The sequence below is a fragment of the Solanum stenotomum genome, chromosome 6 (genome assembly GCF_019186545.1).
Source record: "Solanum stenotomum isolate F172 chromosome 6, ASM1918654v1, whole genome shotgun sequence".
In the NCBI taxonomy this organism is placed as follows: Eukaryota; Viridiplantae; Streptophyta; class Magnoliopsida; order Solanales; family Solanaceae; genus Solanum; species Solanum stenotomum.
In genome coordinates, this window is record NC_064287.1 from 52,136,607 (window position 1) to 52,151,466 (window position 14,860).

At 29.7% G+C, this 14,860-nt stretch overlaps 1 protein-coding gene across 2 annotated transcripts; it reads right to left on the bottom strand.

The window, feature by feature from the left end:
• Positions 1-3,601: 3,601 nt before the first annotated feature.
• Positions 3,602-6,577, bottom strand: LOC125866900 (uncharacterized). Of its 2 annotated transcripts, none has more exons than XM_049547286.1 (4): positions 6,315-6,577; positions 5,039-5,256; positions 4,892-4,955; positions 3,602-4,450 (listed from the first exon to the last, which is right to left on the bottom strand). In XM_049547286.1, exons 2-4 carry the CDS (start codon positions 5,209-5,211, stop codon positions 4,142-4,144), a joined length of 546 nt encoding a protein of 181 aa, XP_049403243.1. In that variant the 5' UTR covers positions 5,212-5,256; positions 6,315-6,577; the 3' UTR covers positions 3,602-4,141. The 2 variants fall into 2 exon arrangements, with proteins under 2 accessions (XP_049403243.1, XP_049403244.1); XM_049547287.1 differs by having other exon boundaries at positions 5,039-5,236; positions 6,315-6,452.
• Positions 6,578-14,860: the final 8,283 nt, after the last annotated feature.

Sequence of the window (14,860 nt, forward strand, 5' to 3'; positions counted from 1 at the left end):
ACAAAATGAAGAATCCTTTACGTACGTAACAAATGACTAAACTCCATGTTCCACACAATCATTCTGTGCTTCCTACGAAACAGCACATGGGCCACCTCTTCTAAGTGTCTAGCCCATGATAACATCCAACTGAACCCCAGGACTGGATTGTGGGGGTAGAATCCCCATGGACTCCTCAACCACCTCCGTTGTATTTTGGTTGCATAACCAGGCATGACAACGGTTATATAACACCAATAATTCCTCAATAGAGACCCAACTAAGATTGGATTCCACAAATAGGAAATTCGCCCATACAAACAAAGCTCATGATCGAACATTAGACTCCTCATGCTTCATACGATCCATACTGTCACAAATCACAAGACATACAGATTTCATCTCCTTTAGATACATTCTGCCATATCTCTGAACTTAAAACTTTCTTGATACATATCACTGTATTAAGGAAGCATTATACGATCATGGATGCTGAGTAAATAAAATCATAGGCTCTCTGTATATATTTACTTGTTCTAAATATCTGTTATTTCAATTTCTTTACTATGTTTTACTGTATTACATACTGCTGGTGCCTCAAGCTAATGAAGAACGGCCATAGAGAAATTTCTTTTTACCGTAATGATCCTGGCTCGACACATTAAATTTTCACTCTTTTTTATGTTAATGAACTATATATATTTCCTGCTTCAGATACTTCCTTTTTGAACCGAGGGTCTATCGAAAACAACCTCGTCTACCTCAGGAAGGTGGTGGTTGTTGTTGCCCGATGGAATTGTGTACTCTTAACCTTCTTTGCTGAATAACAATAGTAGTGAAATGAGGATTTGACTTTTTTACAAGGTACGTTCCACATTGTGCTATGTTTTATCATCCTTTGTCTGAATTAAAATTAGTTTTGTCTAGGATCTGACTTTCTGGGTATCTATTTTCTGTCTACTAAATACTTAAGATTCTTATTGAGAATTAGGTAACTCACCAAGGGGTGGGGGTCATCCTCATTTCATTTCTCTTTCTCAACAAAAGATGATATAATAAAAGGGTGAGGATTAGGGAAGAAGGTGTAGTAGGTAATCGAGCGTTGTCCCACTTTACGTGGGAGATAAAAGGGGGCTAGCTCCATCTCTTCTCAGCTTGTTAGTAGTAGAATTCTGTAATCACGTAGTTTCTTATTCTTCAATGTGTTTTACTCTCAGTTGCTTCCTTTTCTTGGTATCATGATAATCTGTTGTCTTATTTTCTTGCAATGATGCTTTGAGTAACTTCTCTTTTGAGCCGAGGGTTCTTCAGAAACAACCTCTATCCTCCATAAGGATAAGGTATGCATACATGTTATCTTATCCTCCCCGGACTCTATTTTTGTAATTACACTATGTTGTAAAATAAAGAGGTGGGGTAACAGAAATAAGTTGACCACCTTGTCAGCCACCTTTGACCAATTTTGCTTGTCTTTTTCAAATAATTTCTTAATAAATATATGTATTTGGTAGAATGAGTATTAATAGGTTATAAGCACTTGAAAATAACAACTTTGTAATTTTATTAAACATGATGTAACCAGCTGATAAGCTAGTTTTAGCTAATTTCTACCTCACGCAACTATATCACTATTTAAGTCATAGGTTGCTAAATAATTCCAATTATTTTCATCACATGAAATAAACCAAAAGCATCACTATCAATCTTGCATGATTAAAAAAACTATTAAAAATATTTTGGAGAGTAACTCAAACTATGTAAATAAACGGAATCAAGATTTGAAGTTTATGAGTTGTGAACTTGCTATCAAAACCGTTGTTAATAAATATCTTCTTCGGTTTTCAATAGATTACTTATTTTCAACCTATTATTTCTAATATAAAAGAAATAAAATCACTTGTTGATTGGGTCCAAAATATGTTTTTTTTAATCCTTAATACGAGTGCTAATCCTTTCATTAATTTAATTTTTTAAATTTGTTCAAACGTGCAGCTGTTGCTTAATATGTTGGGAGTATGAGATTCTCTGTCTTTATTGGAACTGGTCAACTTGATAATGTCTTAGTTGTAAACACAAAAAAGCTACAACCCATTTGACTTTATTGCTTTTTGTTTGAAATTCCTTTGGAAACACACACCTGATTTGTCTTTTGACTTCAACACCTACAATTATTACCTTTTTTAAAAGTTTATATTTTCTTCTGACATAACTTAAAATTAATATGAAATTTGAAAAAGAAAAAATAAATACTTGCAATTGAAAACATATTTTATCTCTATTTCTTCACTCATGTTATTTTTTCTTTCTTGAGTTGTCGGTATATAGGAAACAGTCTCTTTACCCTCTCTACTCTGAAGGTAGGAGTAATATCTGCCTACATACTATCCTTTTCAGACTTCACTTGTTGGTCTATATTGAATATGTTATGTTATTATAATATAAATTATGTGATCTATCAAAAACAATCTCTATATCTTATTCTCTTCAGAATTCATTTGTGAGGTTATATAAATGTATTTTATTGTTGTAATCTATAACATATTATAACATTTATGAGGGTATAAGAATTTTGAACTCATGTTTTTAAATATATCATAACATTTATATAATGTTATAAAGTTAATTGAATAAAACATATCACAAAAATCGAAATAAGATAGAAACATTATATTTGGGAGGCACAGTCACCAACTGTGTCGCTAGGATCAATGCTTTAAGAAAAAGTTTTATTCCACATTTACTTTTGTGGGATTTTTACCCAATAACTAATCTTTTATTCTCAACGAATTTAACCTTTTATATCTTTTTTTCACCTTTAATTTATATTCTTACAATGATTAATTGAGAATATGTACCCTTTGCACTAATTTGAATTTATTAGGAGCATGATTAATGGTTATTTAATCATGAATTAGTATGGTCCAAATTCAAACCTTTTGGGATTTAATCAAAATCTAAAACTGGAATAAAGTTAATTTCATTTGATCAACAAACATATCGACAACACCAAATGCCTGGCCATAAAAAGAAAGAAAAAGACACTTCCCCTGTTTTCACTTACTTTATTTACTCTTTTTCTTTGCTGCCAGTAAAGTTTTCTCCTTTTTCTATTGGTAACGCCGATGACAAGATCTTAAAAGGGGGCCGGGGTGATCATATCAGAGTCATGATCGAACATGAGAATTATTTGGTGGTGAGCTTAGTTAATAAATAAAATTGCACCGGAGAGGAGCATTATTGAGTAAAACTAATATTCTATCTATAATAAATCCACAAGGGGACGAACTGAGATAATCAGGATCGAAGTCATGATCAAACATGACACGCTTGATAAATTTAGCTAAACCTAATATTATGTAATTGCTATCACCTATAAATTTTGACATGATAGAAATTTAGCTAAAACCTAATATTATCCAACTTCTTTTTAAATTGTAACAAGAAAACAAAACATTTCAAGGTAAAAATCTAAGAAAATCTCCACAGTTGATTTGCAACCAATAATTTACCATTTTTCGCGTAGCAAACAAGCAAAGAATCATCATTCAACATGCAGCCGCCGAAATGAAAGTGGAAGAAAATTCAAATCACTACACGCAATTTACGCAACAAAATGATCATCATATCATATAAGCCGTAAAGGATATTTGTACATATTTTTTTCATATATTTACAAAAAGTGAATTGACTACAACCATGACTCCACTCAACAACTAATAAAGGTTTTTTCCTTCATTTTTTTAATCTCTTCATCAAAGCCGCCCATATTGACATTTCTAAACCACCCCAAAATGGACAGAAAATCCTAAAAATTTTCTCCTCAAACTTCTTCATACTTACAATACCATTCTCCAAGAGGGTTTTTACCCACCTTACTAGAACAACTCCTAATTTTTATCTCATAATTATTTACTTGGGTTAAGAACAACACAACTCTCATTTTTTTTACTTACAGACACTTAACAGATCCTTTTAAACAATATTTACATTAGGCAAAAAGGATCTTTTTATCATTTTCAAAATTCCTGTTTCTCCTCCTCCTGGTGATGCTAAAAACCAAAGGTTGATTACTCTCCTTGTGTAAACGAACTTCAAATTACCTCTATATTTACTTTTCTCTTCTGTTGAAACGGATTTCGGATTTTGGATTTCGAGGGTTTGATTAAGCCAGGGCAGGGATGCTGCAGTTACGGCGATCCCTGTCGAGGCAATCAAATCCCTCAACTCTAACGGCTGGATTGTTGCCAAAATTCGCCCTCACGCATCCACCTTTTCTGGTGGATGTGGATGGGGACGAAGCCAGTCCGGATGGTATAGGAATTGCCCGTGGTGAAATTGGGGTGACCTTCTCATCACCAAAACGTGCATCTTGAATTAATGGGTTAGATACTCTGCTCGGCGGTGACCCACAAAAAAATGGGGGCGACGAGGCTACCTGTGCAGCAGATGATTGATCCGCACCACTACCACCCTGTAACAATTTTCAGAATCAATAATCAGCATATGTTTCATATAACTACATCCTGTTAAGAGTTTTAGATTGACTTTAAACTGATCGTAAGCACCTGATTAACTTCGTTAAAAACCATTTTCGGACATGTCGATTCATTCTAAGCCACTCAAATTAAAGAATAAATATCTAACACCTTACAATGACAAGTACATGGTGCTCACACACTTGGACAAAAGCCCTTTTCTTTCAATGCGTCCACACAAATGTCCTCTTTTTCTTTCGTTATACTTTATACTTCATATTTTGATTTCTTTCGCTTTCGTCAAATAGATAGGACTTCCACAACAACAAACATACATAGTGCATACGTAACTGCACTACCCCTATTTTGTGAAGGTAGAGACGAACTACGATTAACAATTATTTAATATACATAGTAATTGAAGAGCAACGAACTACCTTCGCGAGGATGATGTCCAATAGCTCAGCTCCAGCTCTGGAATCACATAGCTCTTGCTGATGGCTGTTGAACAAACAAATTTAAAAATTAGAAAAACAAACAGAATGCTTCAGTAAACTAAAAACCAATCAGGGACAAATTTTTACCTAACATGCCATCTGAGAGGTCTGATAGGTTCGGTTATGGTGGCGTTCAAAAGGCCAAGACGCCGTGGCTTGGGGCAAACAACGGCGTCCTTTTTATCAGAAATTGAAGAAACGGAGCTCCACATGTCTTCACAGGCTGCGAAAGCACCTTGTTGAATTGCACAGTGATTCATCTTCTCTCTAGTTTGATAATAAGATCTAATTGACAAAAAAAACACCTTTCCAGGCAAAAACAAAAAAGAGAGGAATTTTAGGCAAGAGCTCAGAGATTTTTTATTTTTTTGCAGATCTGGAGTAATTACTCAACTAATAATAAATAAATTTCACATGAACTATGAGATGAATTTTTTTTTACAGATCTGGACAAATGATTAAAGGAATCGAGAGGCGGAGATACGCATGTGAGTGCTTTTTGACCTTTTCGTTGAGACAAACGAAGAAGCAGCCAGCAAAATCAGAAATTAGAGCGAAAATCAATTATTTTGAGAAGTGATCAATTCGCAGAAACGCGGAGATACAGCTTCTGAGAATAAATTAAAGATGTATTCGACTGAGAAACTAGAGATCTTCTTAATTTCTTCATAGATCTACGCTTCCTCTATGATTTTCAAACAAATTAGGTAAAGCGCAACAGACGGAAATTATAGTTAACAAATCAAACTTCCACACAATAAAATTACTGCAACGAAAATTAATCAATCGACTTATCAGCTAAAGTTAATTGGATTTACTTCCAAAACACAGTTCACCTATTCAATTTTCCACATAATTTACAAGTAATTTTCAAGCTATATTTTGCATCAAAACACAATCTCAGGCAAAAAAAAAATCCTCAAAAACGCTTACAACACACAAAAAGCAATTTCTCCAGCAAAATCAACCAAACTACTAACAAAAATTCTTCAAATAAAACCAAAAAATTGTCAAAAAAAAAAACAAAATCAGCTCAGATGAACAATAACAGTAGAACAATAAACAAAACAGTTTCAAAACAGCTCGACGAAGAACAAAACATCAGCTCAACCAAATTTCTTCCCAAAAAACGCATACAACACACGGAAATCAATTTCTCCAGCAAAATCATGCAAACTACTAACAGAAACCTTCAAATCAAACCAAAAAAATGTGAAAAATACAAAATCAGCTCAGAATTCATATAATCGTAACAAAATTGAAACGCTGTAGAATTAGAGAAACAAATCACTTCCAAATCAGCTCAAAAAAACAAAAAAAACAAAAAATTCAGCAACTCATAGAGAGAATAATCAAAACTTACTTGAGCAAGCTGTACAGAAAAGTGAAGAAACTGGTTCCTCTGAAAGGAGAATTTTCCAAAGAAGAATTTTATAATTAAAGAGAGAGATAAAGAAGAAACGGCCAGTCTTTTTAGACAAGCGTAACGAAGGATAATAAGGAGAAGCTCTATGACTTTTTATAATACAAGATGAAAGAGAAAAATATCAAAACTTTATAATATTAATTTAATTTAATTTAATTTAACTTTTTAATTGGAAAAAAAATAAAAGAGAAAATTCGTGTATGGGAGGCAAGATCTGCAACACCTGCAAATGTTTTAAAATAAAGAAATAAAGAGAGCAAAAAAAAAAAAGAAAATATTTTTTTAATTTTAATTAATATTTTAATGGGTCATGCAGGCGGTGCCTCCCAGCAAGAAATCTCATCGTTTTTCGTACCCAACTCCTAACTATAGTAAGAAAAAAAAATGAGTTTTGAAAATAAAAACAAATTTTATTAGTACGTATAATACTCCCTGTCCCTAATTACTTGTCCACTTTTAAATTGACACATATATTAAGAAATCAATTAATGATATAGTGAATTTATCATTTTACCTCTATTAATTATGAAGTGGATGAAAAGTTCTGGATTTTTCAAAGTAATTAGTCATTTAATTGAGGGTATAATAGGTAAAAAAAATTGTCATTTCTTGATTTGTTAAAATAGACAAGTAATTAGGGACAACTATAAAAAAAAAAGTGGACAAGTAATTAGGGACAGAGAGAGAATACATTTTTCTTATCAATATTTTCTTATTCAATCTTGTTGCATCGTATTTAGCTAGTACAATTAATGTGTGATTTGTGTTAGGAGAAAAAAAAAGGAAAATACTACATAATCAGACATATATCATATATATTATTATTATCTATATTTTAAAAATATTATGTATTTTACTACTAATTAAGAATTTTCTATTATATATTGAGTAAAAACTTAGATACATATATTTTTACTAGAAGATGCACAAAAATAGGGAGAGAGGCGAGTAAGATTTGGATGTATTTCAGATGCATGTAATCACACTAGATACATGTATCTGGGATTCTAAATACATTGAAGAGTGGAGAACGAGATGTGAGCGAGATGCGAGAGAGGCAAAGAAGGCGAGGGAGATTGGTTATGTGTCCAAGATACATGTGAATCAATTTGAATGCAGTGTATCTAAAATAAATTACATCTAATTTTGACATCATGTATTCTCTAAATATATGTATCTGAGCGTATCTGGGCAAATCAAAATCTGCTAAAATATGTAATATTACAAATTAGAATATACCTAAATATTAATTGATAAACTAGTGAAATTTACGTAAGTTTTTTATTAAAATAATCCATAGTCCTAACTCCTAACTTCAATTCTAACCGCTAACCGGTACGTAAGCTTTGTACTCTCTGTCAGAGGAACCACGTGGCATGTCGGGCTTACGGCGTTTTAACGACGTTCCGTTTGGGTAAACCGCCATGAGAACGTCGGCCAAATTTATTCAAACTGTGATTTTGCAATAGAATTAAATTAAAATATAATACTGTTAAATATAACTCTCTTAATACTTAACAATTAAACATAGTAAATTACTTTAATTTTTGACTTATTTTAACCCATTTTTTATAAGTGTAAAAACGTTAGGTAGAGTTAAGGATAATGTATAAAAATAGAAGTAAGATTTATATACATCTTATTTTCTTCTGATCCAATTTAAAATTATACTAATCATATATCAATTATTGTAAACACGCTAAAAAATCGTATCAGCCAATAGTGTGTACGAAAAATTAATAGAGCTAGCGATATTGATAACGTTATTATAACGATGATCTCTATTTTATATAGATTTCAAAGTGTGTTTCGAAAAGAAAGGAGTATTTTTTCCTTGATTATTGTCAAAGTCAAGAAAGATAACGACATAATTTTAAGAATAAATTTCTTTTACTATTATCAGATTTCTTTCCGACCTTATAACATTCACGATCGGCAAATATTTTTTCAAAATTGATCCTTTCGAATTTTCTATTGTTTTCCATCTAAATTTGTTATTTAACAAACCATATATCATGAAGCTTGCTCATACATTCATTAGTATTAGTAAAAGACTAGTACGCTTAAAGTGCAAAAACTTAACATAATCAATATAAATAATCAAATAGCAATCGAGAGCCATATCGGAGGCAGGGAAGTTTATAAAGCAAAAAAGAATTTTCGAATAGTGTTTGAAATGCTGAAATAAAATTTGATGCCCAAATTGGACATGTTTAGAAATATCTTTATTCATATCTTTGAAGTTATTAAATTTAAAATATTATTTAATTCAAGTAGAGTAAAAAAGAAAAAATCAACTCATATTTGATAATTCTAAGTGTAAAAAAAAAAAGTAGTGTGCCTAAAATTCTTGTAGACATGTAGAGTGGCTTGTGGGCACTCCTTTTTTAATTAGCTTAGTAATAAAGTTTATACTAACATTTACGTTTGAACGTTTATATAAAATTCAATTTTGGCATTTAAGATATAAGTAATTACTCCTATTAAATCATTAAAATAATTATTACAAAAACATCTTTCCTTTGCTAACACTACAAGAAGTAATTAAAGACAAACCTCCTTTTCATTTTTTTTTTCCTTCAATCAATTTCGATATTTCACGTGATGCACTTTCTTTTTAATCGACTAAAGAATAATAATTAAAATAATATATCTTCACATAAGAAAACAACTAACGGTATACTTTTTGATTATCTTAAATGGAAAGCTTTTTAAAGCTATACAAATATTATGACAACGTTTAATGTCATAAGTTTTCAATATTTGAAAGAAAAATCTATATAAACTTATTGTTCTTCCAAAATACTAGTACACTTATCCAAATTTGATCTGAAATAAATTCCTATCTCCAATTCCGTAAAGTGTACTATTTAAATTATATACAAATATTTTTGAGATAATCTTTTTTATTTATTTATTTAAAATTAAAAAATAAGTACTCCCTCGATCACAAATATGAATCATGAAAGTAATTTCTTACTCATTTTTCATTAAAAAAATATTTTTCTCAATATCAAACATACACTAAATACACAATTAAACGTCATAATTCACAAACATATTATGTGATGGGATGATTCGGGATCCCTTCCTATTTAGAATTGCATTATATATAGCTTTGGCTTTTCGTCCATCGAAAAGATTTTTTCTGCGAAATATTTTGGTTAATTAACAAAATTCACGGCACTGAAAACTATTGAAGGATCACCACCCATCTTCATTTTTTATACAATCTTGGTAACATACAATTTTGTGCATAATTTGTTGAAACTATAAACAAAATATTGTTAAGAATGACTATAAAAATTATTTTTAATTTGTGAATCTTATTATTATTACGGAGTTCAGCTTTCAAGATTGGATTGGTGTTTCAATAGGCGAGATGTATGAAGCCGACAATTACTACCTCAAAAATGATTTTAGTAGCAATTAATTAATGATAATAGTTTAATCGTTAATAAAAGCATATTTTTAACGGTATTTAACACTCTTTGTAAATGTTCCTTAGGGTTATAGTGACACTGAATCCAATAAAAATAAATTGATGTTAGTAAAAACTTTATCACTCTTTGTTAATATGTATATTTATTATCGCTAAAAATCATTTTTATTGTTATTTTTCTTTTGAAAAATGATAGATTTCAAATAAGTAAAGTAAATGACGGACAATCCTATATTGACCTATTGTTTTGAGGAGTAATATAATTGTCCAATAAAAAGAATTTCAATTTTCAAAATGAAAAAAGATAACTAAATAGGCAACGATTGTTTGGATAACTCTTTTCTAGAAAGAATAAATAATAAATAGACAAAAGGAGAGGCTTGAATTCTCTTCTTAATAGAATCAATGCTTATTCTTCTCTTTACTAGTATTTCTTAAATAAGGTATGATTTTTTTCTATTCCTATTAAAAACGAATGGAAGAATACATAATTTCACTTGTGGATTTAATCGAGTTATAAATCCTATGACACAACAATGAGATTCTCTAAAAAGTCCACTTGAAAATTGGTGGATCTCGACAAAAAATATAAAAGTTATTTAAAGTTGTTTCGTTGAGAATAGAATCAACGGTGAGTTGCGGATAAAGATATCCTTTAGAGGATCTCAACCTTTTAAGTTTAAGGTCGTGTGTAAAAAAATATAATTTTGCGATTGATAATATCACTTTGAGATTTAAGATTGATATGTATTTCAAGCGTAAAAATTTGTATATCATGCCATTATGATTAATAGTTGAAACACATAATTTAACGACACACACAATTTGACCATAAGTGCTATTTAATATCTTTATTGAAATCTCAATTAATTCGAATATCACCTAAAATCAATTCAAGATGAAAAATGCTTTCTAACAGTTGTTTCACCATGCATCTCTTCAAGTTCTTTCCTGTTTTGGGGGTTATCTTATTTCCAAGGAGTTGTTTGGTATGAGAAATTGAGTAAACAAAGTTATTCTATGAATTGAGATTTCTCGTGACTAAATTATCCCACCAAATTATATATATGATAATTTATTTTTTCATTAATTTATTATAGTGTAAATAGTGGATGTTGCGAAATTAGAATTTTTATAAGAGAGTTCAAAATATGAAAAAGTAAATACTTAAAGAAGTTGAATGTGTTTCAATATCTACTATATATACACATAAATTATAATTTTAACCATGTAAAAATAGTGTAATTTTATATCGAGACTTATTAATATCTCTAATAAAAAAATTGGATAAAATAATACACTTTTATCGAAAAAATATTATTCCTTTTCTCTTGTACCAAACGATTCCTTAGAACTTATTTGTATGAGGAATAAGCGATAACTAATTTGAAATTAATTCTATGATGAATTTATCCCATATTTAATTATGATAAAAATATATAATAACTTATCCCAAAATTAACTATTTCAGGATTGTAATGTAACAATAGTGAAATAATTAATTTTGAAATAACTCATTCCACGATCAAACTAATTCTTAGAGTATTAAATATTGATTTTTTCATTAGAAGAATAATAATGTAGCTTAGGTGACATTGAACAAAGTAATCAATAAGGGTTGTGGTGGAGTGGCAAGTAGTCTTTCATCCTTAATTAAGATGTTTCGGATTTGAGTCTCCTTGAGCACGGAGTCGCCTTTGTTAGGATCTTAAAAAACGCTTTATCTCTAATGTGGGACTTCTCGATACGAATTCAGATTTAGTCGGACTCAATTTTTTTTAAAACAAAAGTAGAAATAAAGAAGGGATCACGTGGAAAGAACATGTTTGGTTGCTGTACGGTGTTTTCCTTTTTCTCTCTTTCTATTTCTGTGTGCGCCGTTGGATTCGCCACGTTTTGACTTCTCATTCTCTCTTTTTTTATCGCGATATTTATAGTAAAGTCTGATTAAATTGTAATAGCATTTTGTATGTTTTTTTTTATAAATCATATTTTTAATTTGATTTTCTTCATTTAAAAAAAATTAAACTCAAGTCATTTTGTTAAAATCAGAGAAATTTCAATTATCCTATTACGATATTTTATTTCTTACATTTACGATAGCATACCACTGCCTTTAATTCGAATCTTTTATCTCATTCTTTTCCTTTTAATTTTTCTTTTTTTCTTGCAACTTTAGTCTTTCGTTTATCTTTTTTCTTTGGGATAAAAAGTTAAAATTCTCCTTTAAAATTCCTGTTGGAAATAATTAAGGTCAAATATACTCTTTCGTTATGCATTGGTTTAAATATATCTTTATTTACTTATTATGAAAAAATTTCAGCACGTAAAACATTTTTACAAGAAAAAACTATCATATTTGCTTTTGAAGTATGAGAAAAAATGGTCCAAATTTGTATGAGACAGAAAATCTTGATAGTTTTGTATAATCCAAACGTAAATTTGAACCATAAAACATACTCATTTATTTTTATTTTAACTGTCATTTAAATTTTTTTCACGCTGATTAATTAAAAAATAAATAAAACACAGACTGTTTCCTTTTTTAATGGGACAATAAAGAAAATTATTACATGCTACAAGTCGATTCAATTTTATTGAACATTTAACTTTTTGTGTAATGCTGTTTACAACTGTCTTTGTACTTGAAACTAAAATTTGGCTCTTGAAGATTATGAATATTTAAAGTTGCTAAACTATGAGACAAGTTGGCAAATTATTCAACTTATTATTGTGTCTACATTATATATAAAGTCTACATTATGTTTATTCAATTCTTAGACCGTACAATTATAGTATATAATAATATAAACCTACGTTATTATGTCTAATTAAATTGTAGCAAAGATCTAACATGTTTGATACCTGTTATAGGAATTTCCCCTTCTTTGTATTCAAGACTGAACATTTAAAGCGCGAACAATATAAGATGAGAATCCAATATCAAATAAATAATGAATTAAAATAAATATGACTCTGATATTATAATAAAGAAATGGAGACCACAAAAGGGCCAAACACCTAGTCACAACGGGATGTGGAAAAATCAACAAGATCTAAACATAAAAATAAATCAAATTTGGATCCCTTATTGTAGTACGTGAAGCCATGTTTTATATTATAGAGAATTATATTAGTCAAACATTCATATTAATTTGAAATTAACATTAAATGCACGAATCCCCAAAAATAATTTAAAACTCCATTATAATTTTAAATTTGCCCAAAATATGAATTTTAAATTTGCAAAGTCCAACTTGACACTCTTTATTCTATTAGGAGTACTCGTCTAATTGAAAAAGACAAACAAAGTAAATACTAGTAGAAAACATCTAATATAACGACTTTAATTCATTCTTGAGATTTTTCAACATGACCAATAAGGAGATTAATCGTGTGCCACTCATATCGATTCGATATGCATATTTATGGTTATCAAAGTCTATATTTTATTTTATTTTCGCGTATGTGTATCTAAAGCTATAGATACAAATAGTAAATTGGCTCGTAGACAAGCAAAAACACTAAACCACGTATGCAATGTATTCGTCTTATCGATTTATTGGCTCTAATATCAATTATTGATCTAAATCAAACTATAAATACTCTTTAATATTCTATGATCGATATTATCCGCTTTTAGCCAAGCCAATATGATTATCTCAAAAAAAAAAATCACATTATTAAAAGTATCACTACATTTTATATGTAACTTTCATTTGCTTTTCAGTTATTTATAAGATAAAATTTCGTTTACACATCCAATAAGCTATATTTTCCTCTTAATGAATTTTGATACCAGATGATTAAACAAAAATGTCCCCTATTTACGTAAAGTTAAAGATAAAACAACTTGGTCTAATTATGTATAAATACCTTAGAATATAAATTAGCTTAGAAGAGGCAACATAGTGAGTTTAATGAGAAATAATGGGACCCTATAATGAAGTATTTTTGAAGGAAATCAGAATGAGATTTGTGGGGAGCCCTACAAAAAGCTTAAAGAACATGTTCTCTTGCCTTTTATTATTGAAAAATATGTATTTATTACAGATGGCAGCAAATAACAATAAGAATAGATAAAATACATAGTCATCATTCTTAGCAAATTGCATTTTCCAGCACTCATTTTTTTGGGTTCTTGTGGAGTGTGAGTGGTCCATAGGATCTGCCACTATTTCGATTATTCGTGTCAAAAAATTTCACATTCAATTTAAATCCTATCCCTAAATGGGAGCAAGGAAGGACTGATTAGACCCCTTCTATTCCATTCTTTGTTCATAGTGCACTAAACACATTTAACGTATTCTTATCTCTTCGACATGATTATCTCATCTGTAATAAAGAGGATCGCTTGAAATCGAGACCTTTGTTATGAATAAAGGAACTTAAAAAAACTCGTAACTTAAAATTAGTATGTTACTATTTTCTAGAATTTATATTTATAGCTTTTTTATTTTATTTTTCATCCGATATTCAGTATCTGTATTTGAGTTCAACTAATTTGAATTTGTGTCGGGTAAGGCTCCATTCAGGGATAACGATCCTATTAATTAAGCTCGCAGATAAACAAACGTGACTTATTATTGATAAAGTTAATTAGAATTCAATTCTTATTCATATTACGTTTGAATTTTCTTCCTTATCTAATCTTTGATTAACGTGGACGGTTTGTTTTTGAACTATCAATCTAAAGTAGAAAGAAATTGGCAAGACGTTTAAATTTTAATTTAGTGATTTCTTTCCACGTTTAATTTATTTTTAAATGTGTTGAGTCATTATCATCGTTATTTTCAATGATAAACCATGTTATACTTAATGCCAACCAGAAAAAATAAAAAAAGAAACACAAGAAAACTTTGTCCTACTATGTCACTTAACCCCAACAATATGATTAAATAAAAATCTAAGTTTAGTCTTAATTAGCTTGACTAAATAAGACAATATCTTTGAAAAATAAGAGAAAATATAAAAATAATCGAGTTGATTGAGCATGTGATCTTCTAAATGGGGATCTCATATTTGAAAACTTGTACATGCC

What these genes read in the sequence shown, in the direction of transcription:
- LOC125866900 (XM_049547286.1), bottom strand. Translation starts at nt 5,211, where the DNA reads ATGAATCACTGTGCAATTCAACAAGGTGCTTTCGCAGCCTGTGAAGAC. An exon ending in CCTCTCAGATGGCATGTTAG is followed by an intron (nt 4,956 to 5,038) that starts GTAAAAATTTGT and finishes TTTGTTCAACAG; the next exon opens with CCATCAGCAAGAGCTATGTG. An exon ending in TGGACATCATCCTCGCGAAG is followed by an intron (nt 4,451 to 4,891) that starts GTAGTTCGTTGC and finishes AAATTGTTACAG; the next exon opens with GGTGGTAGTGGTGCGGATCA.